At 35.3% G+C, this 23,878-nt stretch overlaps 2 protein-coding genes across 2 annotated transcripts; one reads left to right on the top strand and one right to left on the bottom strand.

The window, feature by feature from the left end:
* Window positions 1-2,008: 2,008 nt before the first annotated feature.
* Window positions 2,009-14,252, bottom strand: LOC148282858 (pre-mRNA splicing factor CG7741). The gene is made up of 11 exons (XM_088224441.1): window positions 14,122-14,252; window positions 13,879-14,039; window positions 12,972-13,073; window positions 12,143-12,354; window positions 10,853-10,968; window positions 9,468-9,687; window positions 9,147-9,261; window positions 6,970-7,121; window positions 6,671-6,847; window positions 4,646-4,806; window positions 2,009-3,564 (listed from the first exon to the last, which is right to left on the bottom strand). Exons 1-11 carry the CDS (start codon window positions 14,139-14,141, stop codon window positions 3,420-3,422), a joined length of 1,581 nt encoding a protein of 526 aa, XP_088080567.1. The 5' UTR covers window positions 14,142-14,252; the 3' UTR covers window positions 2,009-3,419.
* Window positions 14,253-16,394: 2,142 nt separating this feature from the next.
* On the top strand, window positions 16,395-18,401 carry NELF-B (negative elongation factor B). Its single transcript, XM_088224440.1, has one exon. It carries the CDS (start codon window positions 16,549-16,551, stop codon window positions 18,310-18,312), a length of 1,764 nt encoding a protein of 587 aa, XP_088080566.1. The 5' UTR covers window positions 16,395-16,548; the 3' UTR covers window positions 18,313-18,401.
* Window positions 18,402-23,878: the final 5,477 nt, after the last annotated feature.

Raw genomic sequence — 23,878 nt, 5'->3', positions numbered from 1 at the left:
TCATACACCACAATCTGTGACACCATTGGTTGCATGGGTAATTTATCTCCGATTTCTGATATTTAATGCTTTTTCTGTGCCAAAAAGTATTTATTATTTAATGATAAATTATTTGAACTGATACGTAAATGTATAAGGAATACCAATCATTTTAACACGGTATTTATTATATTTACAGAGATATTAAAGTTATTAGATGCAATGTGTACTGGCTACACGTCACTGGGAAGGAAGGTTTAATAAGAAAAAAATGCAAACCTGAAGTTAAGAAAATAATATTCTTACTATAATAATCATCAAACCCTTAGTCGCATCCGGAGGTGCATAGGAAGGTAAGGTAATCAGTTTTACGCTTCAGGTGCCAGTCCAGGGACAATGAAATACTTCAAGGTAAAACCACCTTTGAAAACAAATACATCTTGTCAACCTTCCTAGAAATGGAGCCAGGGACCTCAAGCACGGTATGTAAATGCGCCAACCACATCACTAAGAGACGGACATTTTCCTACTTGATTTCCTCCATCAGGATTTTTATCTGAGAGCAGCCATCGAGTCGCAAACACTCGTCCAGGATTCTGGTCATATCACACAGAACTGTATACATCATCTGCTCGGACACATTATTGCTACACATATTAGAATATCACCATTAAAGTCTTAAAATACTTACGTATTTAGGTATAAAGTTATAAGTGGCGAACCACTTATAATTTTATTCATAAAAATGAAGGGTGCCATGTTTGAAAATAATATCAACAAATTCATCTTCAATATTTATTTTTGTGTTGGTTTTATTTAAATTCATCGGGAAATCAAACAGCATAGATACACGTTGATTAAAATAATTATATTGTACAATAAACATTGAGATATGGAAACTTGTTGATGGCTTTGGCCAATTATTTGATATATTTAAAAATAAAATCACTAAATTTACACAAAACAAATGATTAAATATCGTCGTTGCGCTGGCAATATCTGTCAAGTGACGTTTAAAAAATTTGTTAGTAGATAATTTTAACAATGTGCCTTCTGATGATGGATTTTATTTTTACATATTTATTTATTGATAACAAAAAGGAAAAATACATCATTTTATTTAGAAATAAAATTCACTTTATTTTGTTGAAACAAAATTGTCTAATTTTAATGAGAAATTAAAAATACTTTTAAAAAATAATAATCAATCCTCTTAGATGCGATGCTGGTTAATTTTGATTATTAGGTATTTGAACATGTTTTTTCTGTCACTCTCTCGCAAGTGCCTCCTCGATACTGTGGGAAAAAGACAACTACATGTCGGACTAATTTTGCCTAACTAAAATGGACAAAATCGACGTTTAGCTGTTCTTTTTTCCGCACCCCAAAAATATTAATAACCAATTTGGTTTTTTTTTTCAGGAGTATCAGAACAAAATTTTCTCAGTCGGTATCTTTACGTCTGAAGATGGCAGATAAATTTGGGCACTTTTTTGGGTTTTTCGGATGGTCCTAGTTTCCCATAAGAAATAATTTATCAAAAAACCAAAACGATAGACACGCCAAATAGTGTTTATTCAATTACTCTAGTGCTGGATCCAGGGAGAAAATATATTTGTATAAAGAAAAGCGAGACTTAATTTCTTCTTATACTCCACAGATGTTGCCAGCGCGACGACGATATATAAAATAACTTACAATATCAAATTGATTTATTTCATAACTATTTTTGCACAAGTTTAGTAAGTACATATTTATTTTTATATACAAAACGTAACATGATAAAAAAAAAACATTTTCTCTGTAATTTTGAGTTAACTAGGAATAAATAAAAATATTGCAAAATATACCATTTAAATATCTATCTTTGTGTACAATTTGTATAAAATAAGAAAGATTGAATTGATTCAGATAAATTATCATTTATTTTACTTTAATTTACATTGAATTAAATTTAAATTTATTTATTTTACTATCATCGTCATTCTCTATCCGCACTGGCGGGCCAACCGCAGGGTATCTTGTTATATTTTTGGTTACATAAAGGTAAGATGATCAGTCTTGAGTTTAGGTGCCAGTCCGAGGACAATGAAATTTTTTAGTGTGAAAACACCGTTTTAAATAAATATGTCGGGAATCGAACCCGGAACCTCTTGCATGGCAGGCTAACGCGCTAATCAATAAAACCACGAGGCGATCGCATTATGCATGCATAAAATTGTTACATTTATATAAAGTTACTTTGGATGTCTAACTTAGTTAGCTACCCTATTTTAAGACAGTCAAACATACATTAATGGGCCGGGCCAATTTAACATTGAAATAATAGGGACTTTAATGAGTTCTCGATGTTTCCCGACAGATGGTGTTATCGCAACCTTTTTACATCAGGCAATACTACAGCCAACTTCATCGAGAAGCTTCACCACTAGGCTTGAAATGGCAGTATATATTATTCCGCCAAAATGCAAACAACATATTTTTTCACCGAGTTAAACATGTCGAATTTGAGCCAAAGAGTTTACAGGGAATCGCTATTGACTACAATGAGGAACTTCGAGAAATTCGATACAAATTTTTTTTCTTGTGCGGATGCTCTAGCATTAAATTCTCTAGCGTTTCTTGAAAATGTACAGAAAAAATAATAAAACATATTTTAATAAAAACGCACTACTTTGAATGACTTCGCTGGTTCATATGAATCAACCTATGATCTGAAAGCTATGGAAGATTTCCGGTCTGCTTGTCGTTTCTGGACAAATGGAAAGAACTGAATGAGACTAAGCAGAAATGAACCTCTGACGTCACACGCGGAGTTATTTCAAAAATACAAAACTTTAAAAAAACTGTAGCTATTTTTGGCTTAGTTTAATAGTATATTAACAAATAAAAAAAACCACTGAACTTCCTCATTGATGCGTTTGAGCCGAGCATTGAAGGAAAAATGGCTGTCATACACGATAAAATAATTTTGCAGAATGACAACGCCCTGCCACATGTTGCAAGGCCAGTCAAAATATACTTGGAAACCCTCAGATGGGAAGTACTACTCCCCCCGCCGTATTTGTGGGACATTACTCCTTCCGATCAAGACTTGTTACGACCGATGACTCGTGGCCTGGCTGAGCAGCACTTCCATCCTTATAAAGATGCCAAAAAATGACTCGATTCGTGGGAAATCTCAAAAGATGAGTTGTTCTTTCGAGATGGTATTCTTTTGCTGCCAGAAAAATGAGAGAAAGTAATCCCTAGCGACGAAAAATACTTTCAATGACATGTTCTTTACTAATTTTTTAAAATAAGGCATTAATTTTCATGAAAAAACAGTGAAAACTTATTCAAGTCGCCAAAAGAATAATAAAATATTTTTTCGCATTTTGATGTTTTAATAAATCTTAGCATGTACAATTCACATACTAAGAATTGATTTATTTGTATGTTTATTCCTCTACAGTGAAATCAAAGGGTTCAAACTTTTTCCGAAACTCCGAGACATATTGTATCTCCTCTTCCTTGGTGAGTTGACACGCTCTCCAATCTGCTTTGTCTTCGCAATCCAGAATGGGGGAACTGGCGAGAACATCCCTACACAAAAAAAATAAAACATATATTGGATTTGCTTAAAAAATTGATGACGCGAGAGACTTTTGACGGAAGTTAAAATAATAAAATTTACAAAAGGTCAAGAGATCTACCAATATAAAAACTCTTGCAAAGAAGATTACGAAAATGTACTGAACTACTTTGAACTACGTCACAAATTTTTGTGGGATTTCCGGTTATTAGGTAGGCATTTCTTTTAACGTTTAATGTATTTTGATGCTACGGGGCTTCATTTTCCATTATGTTGTATCCCAACTTAACACAGGGCTCATGGCCTCATAGAGTTAGGAAAATCGTTTTTGTATAGCTAAAAACATAAACATAGGTAAATAATTGTTAATACAGTTACAATTAAGGCCATGTCAACCAAAGTCAATCAAGTTCAAAATGATTTTGAATGTTTAAATGCGTTTTCTGGAAAATGTTGCTATTCACACATGCGCCATTGTTCTTCTGGAAGTGATATATTGTAAGACACACATGTTTCGTGAATTTTTATTTACAAATAATTCCTTTTTTTTTTTTTTTTTTTATTTATTTATCAAAAGCATACAAAAATTAACATATAAATTATCAAGTCCTACTGAACTGCATAAAATGCAGTTTGTCAGCAGGTGCTTATAGTTAAGTTCTAATATACATATATATACATAATCTTATTTCATAAATTCTATAAACATATAAAAACTCTTATTACTATGGAAAAAAATAAAAATATGTACATCGAAAATAAAAAAATTGTCCAAATAAAAAAGAAAAACACAAAAAAAATCTTAATATAAAAAACCACGTTCTAAAAGCCAGATTCTCAGCAGACGTCTTTCTCTTGAGCCAGATAAGTTTTTTTGATTTGAAATATTTAGTACATATACCTACAGTACAATTCTTTTTTTATATCCACAGAAATTAATTCAGGGTTAGTGCAAGTTTACAGTGGAAGACTTGTCATCTTAATTATAATCTTCTTAGATCATAAAAATTTTCAATACCTCTATCGCCTCCTTGTCTAGTGAAAAAAAGCAAACATAATTAGTTCAGATATACGTATAATAATAAGTATTACCTTCCAAACTGCAGAGGGAAGTTGTGCTTGGTTCTGGTGTAGAACTGCTCTCCGCTCGGTAACTCCAAGTGGAAGTATGGAGAGCCAGGTGCGGCCACCTGTTTCAGGTCGGTACGTGCCGGAATCGGTTCCAGTTGGAATCCCTGGATACCCGCTTCATCCTAAAAATATCATCAATAGAGTTATGACTTTTAATCTAAAATTTGTATGCAAATATATACATCATCATCATATCTTATTCAGACTAGATAATACATAGGGCACTACATTATTAAAGCAAATCTGTGAAAGGTAAAGAAGTGCAAGTCGCTATTGGCTGATTGTGCAGGCGAGCCATTTAATGTTCCTCGCTGCTTTAGTTCCTTAGCTTATAATTTTAGGTGCTATCTTAGAATAAACATTGAATGTGAGAATGAAATACTAAATATAACATGCGCTGTATTCTACAGGAGAACAAAGCACTAAATAGTTCATTGGCTTTGTGCTTTGTAGATTATGAAAAAGTGTTTGATAGCGAATGCCGAATCAGAATCAACGATGTTGTCACAGATTGGTTTGAAGTCACCACTGGAGTTCGTCAAGGTTGCGTCCTTGCACTGTTCCTCTTTATAATCCTCATGCACTTCATCCTTAGGAAGTCAATTCCACTTGATTGAGGAATATCCATCTCCTCCTCCCAAAAACTCCGTGACTTAGATTATGCCGTTGATGCGGTTATTTATTTTATTTTATTTTATTTATTTGGATAACCAACAGCTATAATTATCTCATATTTATATAACAAAACCAATAACAAATAAGCCAATTACAGGTTTTCACAAGTAGCATCACAGTAAGTTAAAAAAGATTCTCGAACATAAAATGAATAGTAATTAAATGTAAATTTAAAAGAAAAGAAAAAATACTACGAGTTATTTCGAAAGCAAACGCCGTACGTCATTAAGATTATTTGCAAATAAATCTATGTTAAATGATTTATTTATTACATTAAAATTATTAAAAGTTCGCCATAAATATGAATTTTGCCTATAATTAGATGAAACAAGAGGTATGTGAAGAAGAGGGTTATTTCTTAAAACTTTGGAAGGAACATTGATAGAAAGTTTGCAAAGTAGTTCAGGACAGTCAATTGAACCAGAGGCAATTTTAAGTAAATAAATTATATCCGCTATTTCACGATGTTTTTGCAGAGGCAATAGGTGATGTTTTTTACATATATGAATATATTGGTCAGATTTAAACTCAAGTTTCAACCGGAAACACATGAACTTTACGATTTTTTTTTGAATATTTTCAATGCGTGATATCTGCACATTGTACATAGGATTCCATATTTGTGATGCATATATGTTATAATTGACGATTCAGTCACGGGTTTTCAGGCCACTGTAGATAGCCTAAATAGGTACTCCGCAAGCATGGGTTTAAAAATCAATATTGCAAAAACCCATGTACTGTGTAACACTTCATGCCTCGATGCCCGAAATCCCCTGAATTTGTCGAACCAAATCATCGAAAGGGTCGAGAGTTTCAAATACCTGGGAGTATATGATACGGAAAATGGCAGCTTTCAAAAAGGGGACTGGGAGTGCGGCTAGGGGTAGCAGGCGCCACATTCAACAGCATGAAGGCTGTCTGGAGATTGGATATTTACTCCGCCTATATAACGCCTGCATACCACCTATTCTCCTATATGGATATGAATCGTGGCACCCCGGGCCCAAAACAGCAAAATATTGAGTTTTGAGAATAGGTGTCTCAGAAGAATCTTGGGTGTGAATTAAGAGAATGGACGCAGCAAACTCCGGTGACAACTGTCATCAAGCGGAGGAGATACAGTTGGCTTGGCCATGTACTGCGGATGCATCCTTAGAGCCTTAACCACGCTTGCCTACTTTACATCAGGTTCTTGACGTCCTGGATGTCCACTGTTGACTGATACCGACGATATACATGACACATCACCATTGCATTAAAAGCGAAAAGAAAAACAAAAAAACTAGACAATCAACATTTGAGACTCACATGAAATACTTCGACGAGTTGCGACTCAGCTTCCCGTGGAATAGGAACGCACTGCACCTGGAGATGAGAAGTCTTGAAGTTTCTCTCGAAGAATACAACCAGCTGCCCGAGAGAGTCAAAGAACTTTACCAGAGCTTTCTTGAATCGTTTAATCTCTTCATTCACTTCCTCGGGTGCCTGGAGAAACACACGTAAGTCTGCGTTAAAGTAACTCGTGCCCATCGCAATTAATATAATCCACATACATAATAAGCAGGGCGGACGATAGAGCAAAATTATAACAGAAATGATTGTATTACCTGACTGGTAGATTGGTGGTGAGCAACGGGCAGAATGAGGCAGTGGTGAGGGCCCAGCGGACCCTTGGCTAGAGCCAGGTAGCAACTTTCTCCCACACTGATGACCAGCTGTTTCTCTACTGTGGGAGAAGACAGGCAGAACCAACAACTAGCTGGAATAAAGAGAACAAACAAATTCAACTAATTAAGCAATAATTAAGTATGCAGGAAAATTGTGTAACTATTAGGCTTCCTATTGTTCCTCTAACTTATTTTTAAAAATCTTCCATCCGTTCTTCTTTCCCTATTTTCCCATCAACAAAACATACCTATATCCTTTGTTCATACTCTTTTTTAATCATATGTATCTTTTTAAAGTATTATTTTATCAGTGGCGTGCGTTTCATATAGGTACATAAGCAGTGCCTACTCTACAATAATTTTATTAAAACAATAGCAAAAAATAATATTAAATATGCGAGTAACTATTTGTGAAATTTGAAAAATGCACTAGACATAATTAAGTTACGTATTGTGTCGTACCGATCGGCGCGCCGCCATTGGCCAGGGTTGGCAAAGACACAAACTATAAACGCTTATTTTGTTCACATTGCAGCTGTTGTTCACATGAACAAAATGTATATGTGTGGGTTTTTTTAGTTGTAATTACGCGTGTATGGGTGACATTGTAGACAACGCTTTTCATGAATTTTAGTGCATTGTTTTAGAAATAAAAACGAATATGTTGCTGACATCTAGCATTTTTTAAAATTATTATTAAATAAAAGAGGGTCAAAGTTTAAATGTCAAATAAATAACCTCAAACGCCTCAATTAGATTTTTTTCATACAATCAAGAATATGATCCAAGTTTAATTTGTTAATAAAAAATTGAAATAGAGTTCTGTGAAACTTGTGATAATGACGGAAATATATGTTCAACCGTTTTAAGAAACAACGCGTTTTCTCATGTTACGAGTGAAGGAAACTGTTTGGTTATATTTATTACTGATAGATACTTTTTTTCTACTGCCTACTCTACTACTAACTGTTAAAAACTCTGTGCACGCGACTGTATTTTATCGTATATTGGTATTGGTTTAAAAAAGTTACCAGTTTTCCAGTCTCATTTTTGTTTTGATGTATTCAAAATCATCATTCCATGTACGCTCCCTAGTTGGAGCATATGGTGTCTGCAAAGCGCCTTTAGGCATTTCTGTCGGCTGCCAGCTCCTGTGCAACTAGGGTTCATGTCCCGTAGTTCTGACATAAACTGTCGAAGAACAGTCAGCAGCGGACATCCAGGACGTCGAGAACCTGATGCTTTGTAAAGTAAGCAAGCGTAAGGCTTTCAGAAGGCGTCCGCAGTATATGGCCCAGCCAACCGTATCGCCTCCGTTTGATGACAGTCATCACTGGAGTTTGCTGTATCCTTTCAATAAGAATTACTATTAGTAATAAGAATTACTTCATTCTTTTTAAAGTCAAACCTCGAGACATCGATTTTCAAAACTCAGTATTTTGTTGTTTTGGACCCTAGCAAAGTGCCACAATTCGCATCCATAGAGAAGAATAAGTGCTACGCAGGCATTATAAAGGCGGGATTTGACTTTCACAAATTAAAAATATCCAATCTCCCGACAGGCTTTATACTGTTGAATGTGGCGCCAGATATTCCTAGCTGCACGATAAAGTTGCCATTTTCTGTAACAAATACTTCCAGGTGTTCGAAACTCTCAACCCTTTTAATGACTTGGCTTGACAAGGAATTTCGAGCATCAAGGCACGAAGTGTTACACAGTACATGGGTTTTTGCAATATTGATTTTTGAACCTATGCATGCTGAGTACCTATTTAGCCTTATCTACAGTGATTTAAACACCTCCTGACTAATCGTCAATTATAACCGCATCATCGCCATACTCTAGGTCGCCAAGTTTTTGGAGGAGACGAATATTCCTCGATCTAGTGGAATTTACTTTCTCAGGACAGGGTCTATAAGGATTATAAAACGGAATGGTGAGAGGACGCAACCTTGATGAACTCCAGTGGTAACCTCACCTCAATTGATTTATTACTAGACACAATTTAATATTTATGTAGATTTGGTTTCTGACTGTGTAGCCCCATCAAAGGTAGCAGCACATTTCGGGTAAGAATGTATTTAACTTGTAAAATAATGATTTATAATAAAATTACCTTGATCGAACTCTGGCCTTTTTCTTTCTTTCTGGTCGCCCCTGTGTTTCCTCTTCCCCCCATGGCCTGGGTCTGCAGAGTCCATATCATAGAAGAACTGCCCGTTGCCAGTGTACTGAAAAGACAAATTTGATATTTATAGAAGTGGCTAAGTGACTTGATATGAATGAATATCTGAGAATTTGCTACTTCTAAAATTAACTTTAGAGACAGCGTGATTGACAAAACAAGAGACAATAGTCTGCTGGAAGCATCTGGTGGTGTCCACGAATGAAAAAGAATTACAAAATAACCCTAGAAATAAAAATAATAATGACCAACCTTTTCTAACAGTCCCGGTTTGGTCTGCTGCATCAGGTCCTCTGGGTAGGGACACTGTGTCTCATCTGTAGTTCCCTGGAGAAGTTCCATCATGCGCATCTGCTGGATGGGCTGAAGACTACAGGCGTATAACCATTTCTGTTTGTTAGCATTTCCAACAGGAGCCACAGCGATAAAGCGCGTAGCGAGTTCTCGGCTGTTGTGATATGTATTGAAGTTCCTACAAATGCCATAAAAATAATTTCAATCAAATGACAACTTGAAACTTTGATCTACTTTATTTACACATTCAAAGGTCAGATATTGGAAACATCACTTTGTATCATTCCTACAAAATCAATATTACCGATGATTAAACTGCTTATTCTAAACGGATAGTTAGGTCAATATCTATACAGTGATTGAAATCACTAAAATCCCATAAGAAATGTATGCCCTATTTCAAGATTCAAAATAAAATAAATCCAGAAACTTACATAAAAACTCGCAAAAATGCCTTTTTTGTCTGGCTCCGTGAGTCTGCTAGATATTTTATTGAAAAATCCTTTCGTAATCCCAGATAAAATAAGTTAAATAATACTCTAAATGAACCACTTCAAAGCAATTATATTTTCACTGTTATTCGATCAAACTTGGGGAATATTTCAAAACGCTGGATCCGCCTGTCCCTGTACAAATTGATATTGCGAGTTTTGACAATAAGTCATAATATACTAATTTATTTGGCAGTTCAAAGGAATGCTTTGACCTGGACGAACGTCAGTTTGAATTGTAAAATTGTTGAAAAATATAAGGCGGGATGTGGAGGTGTGTAAATACATAAAATACCTGGCTAAGGCCAGTTTGTGACTCGGGCCTTAAGATTCATACTGGGGGGGCCGAGTGGCTTTCCAGAAAGGTGAGGTTTGTGAGGAAGATTGAAGAGAGGGTATAAAGGATGCAAATAGATATATCAGCACTTTGCACAATGGCCATTGGCCATGGCGGTTGGCAATTATGCAGTTAGGTGGTAGCAATGTCTGAATTTAACTTCCACTAATTATGCTGAAGGGACGAAGTAGGTGTAAAGGGGCGGTTTGAGTACAATACATGTAATTAGATCTAAAAAATATAAATACATATGATGCGGTATTTACGAGTTAACATTGGCGCAAACACATACCATTAATGTTAGTGTTTTCACACTTACAGATTAGCAGACAATTTAGATTCTGAGATTAAATGAGTTAAACAGATTAAACCCGCACTGTGTGAGTGGATATCCGGCAGGACATCATACCCTCCCTTAACTTTTGTATGCCAGAATCATAACTTCTGTGTATCATCAGACTGGTTTGACTTTCGAGAAGGTTTAACTATTTAATTGGGTGAAGAATCATACTTGCCTGTATGGCGGTCGTTCGTAATACAGTTTAGGAGATGTGACAAAATGGTATCGAGGGCGCGTATGCATAGCAAGCCAGGATACCAACAGAGAGCTGCTACTCACCTCGAGATCTATCTGAAACCAAACTGAAATAATAAGATCAACATTTCTCTCTTCTTTACAGACTTGGGCTTGGAAGAGGAGATTTAGCCGTTGATAACCCTGGGCTTGAAGGGCAAGAATTAATTTACAGGTACCTTATTTGGCACTAACCCTCATTTACAAGAATAATCATAGAATCTCTACACTAATAAAATAAATTTAAAAACTGTATATGCAAATTATATTTTATTTCATCATAAACTTCATGATCCTTATAACAATATATTACATATATTTTGCAAAAATAATAAAATGCTACCTACTTTAAGACATAAGCAAAAAGACAGCTATTTGAAAAAGTCATATTTTGAGATAAGACACTTTTGAGTCATCAACTTTATGTAAAGTTTTCAAAACTGTAAATAATCACAAATAAAAACACAGTAAGTATTGTTTCTAAGCAAAAAACCAGTATGTGTTATATCTGCCCCGTGTTTTTGCTTATGAATCCTATAGATACTGTTTTATTGTTTAGAATTACTATGGTTTTTTTTAAAAACTTAAAAAACATCATGTCATGTTTCATATTGTTGCTGCTTTTTGCTTGAAATTTCTTAGAGAACATTACCTCATATATAATTCATTTTGTGATTTTTGTTGAAAAGCTGCCATTTTGCTCATGAGGGCAGTATAGCAGGCTCTCACACAGGCATAAAAAATTGTCCATTTTAGAAGCTGCAAAATATTATTAAACATTCTGAGAAGTATACGAGGCGTGTTCAGAAAATAACGGGAATTTTTTGATTTCACGGGTTCGGAGAGTCCGATTATCTTTTTTTGTTGGTTGGTATACATGCTCCTGAAGTATGCTAAAACTTTCAGCTGTATTCATTGTTTACTTTGTCTGTGGCAGCTGTAGACACACCTTGTATATATTACAGAAAATAGACTACCGTGTATATACTTGTAGATGGTACATGAAGCCTCCCCTTCACACAGTTTCAGTAACTTCAATTAGCAACATCGTCAAAACCTTTGGTCCAAGACCATTATAGCCATTAATTTTGCCTTATAAATACTGAATTATCTAGTATGTAACTCTATCTATTAATCTAGTTAGGTTAGTGAGCGATGGAGATAACTCTCCTTAAGACAATTTAGTTTAAAAAAATAACAAATTCATAAAACTAATGACTTGGCGTTTTACCTTTTTCTCATCTAAATTCTGTATTTCCGACGGCCACTGCGAGGTAATCAGTATGTCTAGCCCGCGGTAATCAGGTTGCCCTCGGAGACAAGCGTCCCGCACAGCGGAACAGTCGGCTCCCGAGAACCCCGGATCCTTCCCTTCCACAACCTGGTGGCCGCTGAGATAGGCGATCTTTAATCCACTACTTGTCATGTAAACGCCTCGCTTGCCTAATGATTAGGTATTACATTACATTAGTAACAGTCATTATTTCCAATAAGCACCCAATGGTGCGTAAAGCACTGTTTTGAAATTAAATGTGTACTTATTTAAAAGAAATTAACTATTTATAACCAAGGATTCATACTAAATACTGGAAAAAGCTGTTCCATTATTTTAAGTGTTTTTAACCAATTACATAATGGTCTTCTAACTGGAAACATCTGTCAACTTATTTATTATTTTGCCAAAATGTGTATCATCATTCCCTTTCAGCACCGAATGATGCATAGAGCACCACATTGGTACACCAATCCCAGCGCGTATCTTGATCGTTTTTATTACATTAAGGTAAGATGATCAGTTTTACACTACAGGTGCCAGTCCAGGGACTACAATATATTTTTAAATATATATTTAATGTCAAATGTCGGGAATAAAACCCGAGACCTCTCGCAAGGTAGGAAAATGCGCTGACCATTACACCACGAGGCGGACAATGTGTATAAGACCCACATAATTAATTTAAAACATATTATAAGTACTACTAAAAATTTTTACGCTATTTTGGTTTAAAGCCCTTGTCCTAAAACACAGTCGACATTTTCGAAATAAAAGTACTACAAACCTAAGTATGTAACATTTGGGCAAATTTCCGCCCCCTCATTTTCAGGGTACAATTTCTGATACTTCTCACTGCAGGGACCCAAAATATAAGTTGGAACTGTGACTGAAATACATAATAATAAAAAATCTTAAAATACAAAAAATAAAACAAAGGTATTCATGGTTAAATGGCGAAATAATTGCCACTAACAATTTCTAACAGCCTGACCAAAATCAGAAAAAAATACAATAACAATAAAAATTAAATATGAAAAATAAAAACAAATAATTATAAACTTACGAAAACACAAACAATAAAAACATTATATTAGTTTTGGTGTCTGTTGCTTATATTATTTACATTTTAATTTATTCAATTGCATGTTCTAAAACATTTAAGTTTGTAAGTCCTTGATGGAAGTTCATTGTAATTTATTATATAAATAAAATACGAGTGATACTTTAATCCACAAATTTGGAATATCCAGTGTCCGGTTTCATCGCTTTTGCGATATCTTCGAGACTGGTATTTTTATTAAGAAGTTCAATGTATTTATACAAAACAGATGTTAGGATAGATAATTCAAAGTTATATGAAAGTAAATTAAATAAAGTTATTTTTATCTTAAGGATCATTATCAAAAAAATTTCGGGTTAACTAATGAGTTGATATAATGCTATTTTAATGAATTAAGTATTTTATTTTATTAAACTAAAACACTAAAAATAAAATAAAATACTTAAACTCATTAAAATAGCATTATATCAACACAATTTTTTTTTTGATAATGATCCTTAAGATAAAAATAACTTTATTTAATTTACTTTCATATAACTTTGAATTATCTATCCTAACCCTAAAATGGTGCAAGTTGTTAGAGATCATGTGTATTATTGTAGGTATTTTAATGCATCTTTACAAAACTAACCTATTTTACCGCCATTTTTGTAAGCCTGTAATTCCACATTCGAATCATCGAAAAATGACCCGACACACAACAGTAAATCAAATGGGCCAGATTTTTTATTAATGGAGTCAACTCTCGAAAAGAGGCTGTTAAAATTTCCATTGACATCTCCACAAACTAACCTAAAACATAACTTGAATGTTAGTATTTAGTAAGTTTTATTATTTGTGAGATAATTTTTATGTTTCATCAGAAGGTACTAACAATTTTTGTTTTTCTGACATAATAAAAGAAAATGTATAACAAATAGGGACAGCAAATATTAATTATTATATGATTGCCGGATAATTTAAAGAAATTACAAACTACAGATTGTGGTTGTTTACAATGTTGACAGTTTTTTTTCTATGGATATGTTGACATCTCAATAGGATACGTTCCTAAAAGCGTACAATTGATCGTAGTTACATCTAAAGCTATTTTGTTCCATTGTTATCTACGTAAAACTTTTATATTTTCTACGGATGTTGAATTAGGGATTTTTTAAATGCTATTATATCAAAGCTTTATTGTAAAATATGGGGAAGTTTATTATTAAAATGGTTGTGAGATTGAAAAAAACTAAGATGAGATTAAATAATCTTGGAGACCGTAAAATCTAGTTCAGTGGTCACGCATATAAATAAACGGAAGCTGTTCATTTCTCCTCTAACTGAGAGAACGTGGGAACATCTACCCATCCGAAATTTGATATTAAATTGATGATCACGTTTTTCTAGTGCCGGGGTAAAATTTATTTGCCATCTATTTTTCTTATTTTAATTCCAGAAACATTTGGAAAATGGCACAAAATTAATTACAAATTTGACAAAAAAATTACTTACATACCTAGATTCTTACACTGAAGCAGTTAAGGATTATCACTCTTCATTTTGTATTTTTGACACAAAACATTTTGCAAAGAGTTGACAGATGATGATTGTCCGGATGCTGTTTTTGAAGTGTTTTGTTGTTTGAAAAATCTTAGAACACAAATAAATGTATTTAAACAAAACCTTGGGTTTAAAATGGAAGATCATTATTTTAATTTAACGAAATAATTTTCGGATCGAAATATTTTTAAATATCACCAAGTTATTTCCTAATACAGATAAACGTTCACTTTATGATAAATTACGAAAATACTTGCTTATTTTACGTGAAAAGAAGTTTTTATCCTGAATATTTTGACACGGAGGGAAACTTGGGGTAGAACAGGGTCCCAGGGCAGAACGGGAAAGGGGCAGGAAATTCGCTACATACGACAGAGATGCATGAACTTTGCGCACAGTTTTTAGTTCACTTCGCTGCGCTATATGAAATGGTTGCTGTCAGTGTCGGAGTGCGCTTAGTTTGAAATTCGAAGTTCATCGAATGTTGAAGAAAAAGCTCGAAAGTTCTAATATTTGCTCAGTTACACCAAGGTAAATATCTTTATACCGTTGCTTATTAAAAAAATACATTACATGTTAATTTCAACCTACTTTTGACGGACTAAAAGTCTAGTAATAACTCAAAGCCAACACTTATATCGGCCATTACTCTCGTGTTTTAAAGAACGCTAATGTCGGGGCACAATGGGGTGGTACTCCATTCCACCCCTGAGAATATTTAAAGGTATCCTGCTTTTTCTTACTAATATTAAAAATCCGAAAGTGAGTTTCTTTGTTTTTTGGTTAGGCTTTTACACTTTTAACGTTACTTTTTCAACTGCTATAATATATATATAAAAAAAAACCAGCTGGCACTCCTAGTCTGTGGATGCTATGTATCAAACTGCAGTCATAGGTTGCAGTCATGCAGTCATAACTCTAAAAATAGGATACCTAGCGGCGCCTAATTGTTACGAAGTGCCATAATTAACATTTGGGAGGTATGTTTGGAAAAGACGGGGAAATCCAGAAGCTCTTGCTAATAAAAAGTCAAGAAAGTTCCGCAACCGTTTTTACAGCCATGAAAGAGTTGGAGCATGTAAATTACCTGAAAGATATGCAAAAACAACTCTTCGGAATGACTATGAATGAATTTCCTCAACTGGTTTACCAGCTAGCAGAAAATAATGATTTCAGCTGATTTAAGTCTGACAAAACCAGAAGCAACATCTGAAGCACGCTCTATGGGTTTCAACAAAGTAGCAGTGTTGAATTTTTAAAGTCTGCTTAGTGAGATTCTGGAAAAACACAAAACAAATTCTATTAGCAATTTTTACCTAGCCCCGGGTGGTGGGCTAGAATGGCAAATTTCCTCATTTTTTACAATATTTTTTATGGTAATCATGTCTTAGGTGAGTCAAACATTTATTTTTTCGTAGATAAATGTACAGATTGACAAATAATGATGTCATTAATTTCAAACTCTCACAAATTGCATTCAAAGCTTAGATACCCCGTTCCGCCCCGGATTTCCCTACGTATAGGTAGGATCAATTTGGATAATAAGTGCCTTCGCTACAGAACGCAGCCCAGTATTGTCTGTTGCGTAAAACAAGAGTTAAGTTTTATTTTGTCTATAAACGATAAATATTTTCTTTTGACGGATTGTCAGATTCCGTTGTTTATTGTGTCAAATTATTTGAATTCGTAGTCGTAAATCATGAGATGAGATTGACAATAACAAGTATTTCGTATTTTCGTTACGCAGTGTAAATACACAATGGCGTCCGGAGGGAAATTACCGGGAACGGGACTAGAAGATGTTGGCGTCCCCGGACAGACATACCTGAGAGACGCTCTCACAAGCTGTACTGACCCTCTAAAGGCCATCGAGGAGTTCCAACTCGCCAATGGAGTGCTGCTGCCCTCACTGAGGCCGATGCTTCCTTTGCTAGATTTGCACGGTGTAAGAAGGCTCGATTTTCATACTTCTGTATTGGAAGAATTGAGAGAGAAACTAATCGCCCACATTAACGAAATAGGAGCCAAAGAAGGCAGAGACAGAGATAAGAAGTTAAAAGAGCTCTTGTCCAAGAGTTTTCCGATAGTCAAAGTGAAAGCTCTCAGGCCTGTAGTAATGTGTATCCTAAGAAACACTCCTCATATTGACGATAAATATTTAAAAATTCTAGTCAGGGACAGAGAACTGTACAACGATACTGATACAGAAGTCAAGCGCCAGATTTGGCAAGACAACCAGTCCTTGTTCGGAGATGAAGTATCGCCACTTTTAACTCAGTACATCAAAGAAAAAGAAAATGTAATTTACGATCATCTCAACTTGACCAACCTGTTCTTCTCTCCTTCTCCCAAGGTGCGGCGCCAGGGGGCCGTGGTGCAGAAGTTGGCCCACATGATCGGCTCCAGCATCAGGCTGTACGACATGGTGCTGCAGTTCCTCCGCACCCTCTTCCTCAGGACCAAGAACATCCACTACTGCACCCTAAGGGCCGAGCTGCTCATGGCGCTGCATGACCTCGAAGTGCAGGACATCATCTCCGTGGACCCGTGCCACAAGTTCACGTGGTGCCTGGACGCCTGCATCCGCGAGAGAAACGTGGACATCAAGAGGTCACGCGAGCTGCAGGGGTTCCTGGACAGCATCAAGAGAGGGCAGGAGCAAGTGCTGGGAGATCTCTCCATGACTCTGTGCGATCCGTACGCCATCAACTTCTTAGCCACGTCGGCCATCAAAATTTTACAGCACCTCATCAACACGGAGGCGATGCCGCGTGACAACACAATCCTAATTCTTCTCTTGAGAATGTTGGCGCTCGGACTGAGTGCCTGGGTAATGATCGAAACCCAGGAATTCAAAGAGCCAAAGCTGGACAGCCAAGTGGTCACCAAGTATCTGCCCGCTCTGATGGCGCTCATGGTGGACGACCAAGTGCGACAGCTGCACAACAAACTGCCCCCCGACGAGCGGGAGGCGGCCATAACGACCATAGAGCACTCGGGCCCGCCGCCGGACGCCTGCGAAGCGTACATGCGGGACAGTTCCGTGTGCGGAGTGCTGGCCATGTACTACACTCTGCATGCTGCGCGGCAACGCGACCGCACCGCATTACTCAGAGTCCTTTCGATCCTCGGGAGTTGCAAAGACGGCCGAGCCTACGAAGACCCGTTCCTACATTCCCTTATCGCCCTTCTCATCCAGATTCCCGACGAGTTCCAAGGGGAGGACTTCTGCACCGTTCTGTTCGACGAGTTCTTTTTCGCGGGGCTGAACCGCGACAACGTGACGAAGCACCTGCTAAAGTTGCTCTGGTACATTCACCCTAAACTCCCGGTGCAGCGAGTGCAGACTTTGATCAAGGTTCTTCAACCGGGGAGCCAGCACAAAGAACCGGTGCACAAACTGTACGAGGAGTTACAGGAGAAGATCGGCACACAGCAGGAAATCCCCCAGGTCCCTATAGACCTCGACTATTTAGAGTCCCCGCTGATGAGTGTTCCTACGCCAGCGCCTTATCACATATAAGTGTACCCTTTGTTGCGTTAAACCTCTTTAATATATTTTGTATAGATAGATAATATTGTTACTGGACACAAATACATAAATATTTTGTATTTTACCGACTTTTCATAACTTATTACCTTTAACATCTTAATATACTTTTAAAAATATTATTTCCTGATTTTGGTTTGCATTCGCTCGGTTGCTCAGTCCGTACACATCATCGATGTAGCATGCCATCTGTGCCGCGTTAGTATCACAACGGAATTCGAATGTCTGACTTATCCATCATTAATAATATATAATAACAAGCAATAACAAACGATGAAAAAACAAATGACTAACTGATTTAAGAAAAAAAAACAGCTTTAAAGAAAAAAAAAAATTTTTTGGAATTCCTACCTAAATTCCATTTAGCCAGTAAGCTTCTAATATATTTAAATACTATAGTGGAAAATCACTTATTTATTTAATAAACGCCCAGAGGTCTATTACAATGTACAGTTGAAATTACACATAAAATATCATAGAAAATATCCTAGAAAATAAACTCACAACTATTACACTCAACATGTAATTCATTGTAAGAAAAAGAAAATAAAGTGAAGATGAATGGAGAAACACATTAAATGGGGGAGGATTGAGGGGATGGCCATTCGATGTATAGGATAGCTAATTTGATAGCAGCAGGAGTGGTGTGGAGCAAGTCCAACAGCTCAGACCACTTTATGCTACCCTAGACTAGAGTCTGAAATGCTAGACTGTATGTTCCCAACCTTTTTTGGATCACCAACAAAAAAAACCGTTAGTCCCTCTCCCATAGTTTTACCAAATATCAAAATTTTATCAATATATATCAAGAATCACAAAGTAGAAAAGAACATCAAATGTAGTTCAAAAATATTTATTAATAGTTAACACAGAAATCAATAAGTAATAAATAAAATAATGAGATTGTTGAAGCTGGTGGGTCGCCAATAGGGTCTGGGTTTCAAAGCTCAATAAATCGTCGTGGGAAAATGAACAATTTCAACATAATTTATTTTAAAAATTCCTACAGAAAGGTCCGGGTTTAACTTTAAGGTAAAAAAATCCAGGGTTTTCGAGTTTCTTACCCTGGTTTAATGATTTTGCAGATGGCAACCGTAGTCACTGACAATACTGAACCGAATTAGGTATACGTATTGCTTATTTAAAATGCTTGTTTACCCCATAACAATAAGATGAAAATTTAAGACTTAAATGGATTGATATAATTTTTATTCATGAGAACAGTATTTTATTACTAATTTCTCATACAATTAACCACACGGCCGCCCCCCTTGACTGCCTTAACGCCCCCCATTTGCCTCTGGACCCGCTATCGCCCTTGTTGGGAACCTATGTGCTAAACTGATCATCTTACCTTTTTGCAATCTACAATAATTGATGTACTAATTGCAGCACCATATAAATTATTGTATCTAGAGAAGGGAGAGTAGGTGAAATTAAATATGTAATTTTTACAGTAATAAATCAATAGTTTTGGGATATGTGATGTTAATTTTATTGACAAGTATAATGAGATACACTATTATAATATATGTCTACTAAAAATATTCATACTATGTACTAAAAATATTTAAATTACTAACAAAATATTAAAATAATTATTACATTATGATAATCACTATTTGGCAGACTCTTGGGATGTAAAATTTTCTTCCTATTAGAAAACAGTTTATTATAATGAGTAATAATGCGCTACAGCTACAGACAGCTCATTATATTTCTGAGTTTATATATCATTTAAAATACCCGCAAAATAAATATTGGGAACATAATTCATTGATTTACTGTGTTTTGCCTTAGGAAACCAATAAAAATACTAATGTATTTAACTTAATGAAATATTGCTTGAAGTAAAGATAAATTATCTATTATTAGTTTATATCTTAATGTATTTTTAGTTTATCAGGTTTTTTAGTAATATATCGATCGATTTCGAGGTAAATGCCTCAGCGGGAAGTATTACCGTTATTTATTTATAAACGGCCGTAGCCAACTTGTACAAAGTGTGCACAATAGTTAAAAAGTAATAAAATATAAGATACATATTAAGTTATGAATCATATTATCGTATTTCTCTCTCTATATGTTCTTCTCCTTTTCTTTTAATACTTTGTAATATAATGTAAGATATAAAATAAACATAATACTTTGTATTTTTACGCCACGTGAGAGTTTAATATTAATAAGAACAACTAGTTTTGCGTTTTCAGAATTACCCATCATCAGGTGTAAATATAATCTAAACCAAAATAATTATATAGAATAGTACTTAGGTACTGATAGGATTCGGTGAGTTTTTTTTATTTTAATAAATATCCTAATGGAATGTTGAAAGCAGGGGTCAAGAATTTTGGAATACTATTGTACAATATTTTATTTTGTGAATTTAGATATTATAATGTAACAAAATGTAAAAGTTTAATACTACGCAAATGAAAAGATTGATTTGTATCTATATTCTTTCTTTCTTTTTTTATTCACATCCGCTCCTAGGTGGAGCATGTGGACATCACCAGACGCCTCTGCACTCAGCACTCTCGCCATTACTCTCGTAGTATCCCTTAGTCCCGCCGAATAAAGCCGAAAGGTTGTCATTGAAGGCATTCCTGGACGGCAGGAGCCCGTAGGTGATGGAAGAGGAAACTTGAGTTTAGGTTCTTCTGAGGCATGCGTGTTCTCAAAATGCTCCTTATAAAAGGCTGCTGAGTCCGTTCTCAGACTTCTATGAAATCAAACCACCTTATGCCTAATATTCTCAACTCAGAACTTTGGTGTTTTGAGCTTTGGTAAGGTGCTAAGATTCGCACCCGTATAGAAGTACCGGCATTATACAAGAGTTGAATAATCAGCATTTCATTTGGACCATGTCGTCGCTTTAGTTTGTTTTTGTCCAAGAGACCATTTTTAACAAAATTGAGTTAAGTGTGAGTTCTGAAAAAGCCATTATTTATAAAATTGAAATGAAGAAAATATTTCAGGGGTTTTTTAACGAATTTCGTCTTAAGTTGTGGTCATTATTTATGCCCATCAACAATATTTTGAGTTTGTCAAAATTTTTGTACACAAGGACTAGATTCAACTCCCCGGGGAGCTGCTAATATTAACATATTACAACAGAGATGAAGAACATTTTAGAGAAGGGCATCTACAGGGCTTATAACCTGTCATTGGCTGGTTTAAGTGGCCACTTTACAATGTGTAACATTCACCATTCTGCCCATATTTGAACATGTATATTCTTTCATCTGTTGATGTTTGTGAAGTTAAAGAGCTGAAACCTTTATTTGTGCGGGTGAGATTCATCTAATTGAATTATTTCACCTACATACTAGGCAACGCATGAAAATGTTATTTTTTCAATTTCTATACTTCTTCATGGACCAGGTGGATTTATGGTTCTTCATCTCTGTTGTAATATGGTAATATTAACAGGGAGTTGAATCCAGTCCTTGTCTACAAAAATTTGGACAAACTCAAAATAATGTTCATAAGCCCGGTAGATGCCTAGACTTCTATATTACCATCTCTAAAATGTTCTTCATCTCTGTTGTAATATGTTAATTTATGCCTATTTTGTAAAAAAAATATGTATTCTTGTCTGTTGGACAAAAGCAAACTGAAGCGACGATGTATGGACTAGAGTTCCAGACAACACATACTGTGTTTAAAGTTGCTTCAGCAATTTCTAAGCGTGTTGCGAGCTCTTTGTGCATGCTACCATCCTCAGCTATGTGAACTCCCAAGTATTTGTCAACTTTATCAATCCACTATTATAGAGAGGCTGATCAAGGTCAGGACAGGATTTGTTGCACATAATCTGGGTATTTTTGGCATTAACCCATTGCACCACTAATAAAAATGACAAAATTTGTTTATACAACACACTATTTAATTTTGACACCATAGAATAAGGAATAGTTCAGAAACCGCTTACGCACATCAAACAGAAGGCGACTCAACTACTCATAAATGAGAAGGTTTACGTTTTGACCCATTAGTTTCTTTGTTGACGTCGCTCAGTACGCAACTCCTGATTTGAATTCAACTATGCCGTGTTGTGTCCTTTTAAAGTGTAGAAATAATGCTAGGATGTTAAAGAAACGGGATGCAATCACATTTCATGTGTAATTAGTAAATGGATGTGTATATAACAAATGTATTACTTAAAAATTGAATTATTTTTCCATCTGTCTGATTGTCGAAGAAACAAAATGGAAATTTTGTTAGTGTTGCCAGAGTAGTAAATTTTTTTACCCTACTTTGCTCATCTAATGAGAGAATTAATGAAAATTGGATCTCGGATTAAACAACTCTGTTCTGGACATTTGACCGACATTATCTTCAAATTATCAAATATTATTTAACATGATATAAAAATATCAGTTTTCAGTAAAATAAAATTTGTTTCATATTAAGTTTAAAGTTCATTAATTCAATTACTCTTATTAAATGACCCTTTACTTATCTACTCTATTGTGACAATCAATATTTCCACGTGCACAATAAAATTTTAGAGAAATTAACAGATTGCTTTTTTTTGCCTTACATTTGTGTTATGATTTTTTTTTCCCATCTAGCAACATTACGCTACGACCTCACGAATGCGCGCGGTGAAAGTAGGGCATAGTGGGGGAATTATTGGACACAGTCCAATGTATTCAAATATGATTCTATTGGATGTTTGACACATTTTTTAATTACAATAATGTGAAATAAATTGTTATTATTACATTTTTTTATGAAATCAGTAACCGAAATATACTTATTTATGAATAAAGTTATTGTCATTCAGTTTTAATGTAAAAAAATCACTTCAAAGACAAACCGGCGAATCACTGGCTTTGTATGTCAGTGACAAATTGACCATGGCCGGCGATTCGCCTGCCATGGTCAATTTGTTAATATTATAACCCAGACGAGCGGAGTTTTCCTGCAGATGTATGTAGTCTGTAGATGTATGTGTATGTAAATGTATGTGTCTATATACCGCAGGGTAATTACTACAACTGGGTAACTTCAAAATCAGAATCTTGATAATATTGTGATTCAAATGCACAACTTGTCCATTTGTAACATTAATGGAGGAAGATACAAAGAAGCGTTTTAGTGGTCAACTAAAAAAATCTCATTTTAAAATTATCTGGTTGTAGTACTTACCTCAGAAATTTGTGATTTGCTAATTTCAAAATGCTATTACTAGAAAGACCGCAGCGGTGCTCGTCATCTCTAATTTTGATTTGGACATTAAGTTTACTAATATAAACTAACAGTTTACAATGGAGTTCTAGTGCCAACTCTAATGTATAGGGGCGAAGTATGGAATGGGAAAAATGATGATGAAAGTAGGTTAAATTCTGTCTAAATGCGATCTCTCTGGCGAATGTGTGGTAAAACGATGTATGATAGGTGCACAAATGTCGAAATCCGTGAACTGGGTGAGCTGAGACATGCATTATCGACAGAATCAAGAAAGGGGTGCTGCGTTGGTTTGGACATGTAGAACGAATGGACAGCGAAAGAACGGCTAAAAGGATCTACG

Source organism: Micrasema longulum, unplaced genomic scaffold (genome assembly GCF_059751315.1).
Source record: "Micrasema longulum isolate JH-2025_06_02 unplaced genomic scaffold, ASM5975131v1 h1tg000284l, whole genome shotgun sequence".
Taxonomy (NCBI): domain Eukaryota; kingdom Metazoa; phylum Arthropoda; class Insecta; order Trichoptera; family Brachycentridae; genus Micrasema; species Micrasema longulum.
This window is presented reverse-complemented; position numbering and strand designations above follow the sequence as displayed.

Bases quoted from the DNA above. Each gene is read 5' to 3' on its own strand.
- LOC148282858 (XM_088224441.1), bottom strand. From the start codon at position 14,141: ATGTCAGAAAAACAAAAATT. The intron at 14,040-14,121 runs GTTAGTACCTTC...GTTATGTTTTAG, and splicing joins ATGTCAGAAAAACAAAAATT to GTTAGTTTGTGGAGATGTCA. The intron at 7,122-9,146 runs GTAATTTTATTA...TCTTTATTCCAG, and splicing joins AAGGCCAGAGTTCGATCAAG to CTAGTTGTTGGTTCTGCCTG.
- NELF-B (XM_088224440.1), top strand. From the start codon at position 16,549: ATGGCGTCCGGAGGGAAATTACCGGGAACGGGACTAGAAGATGTTGGC.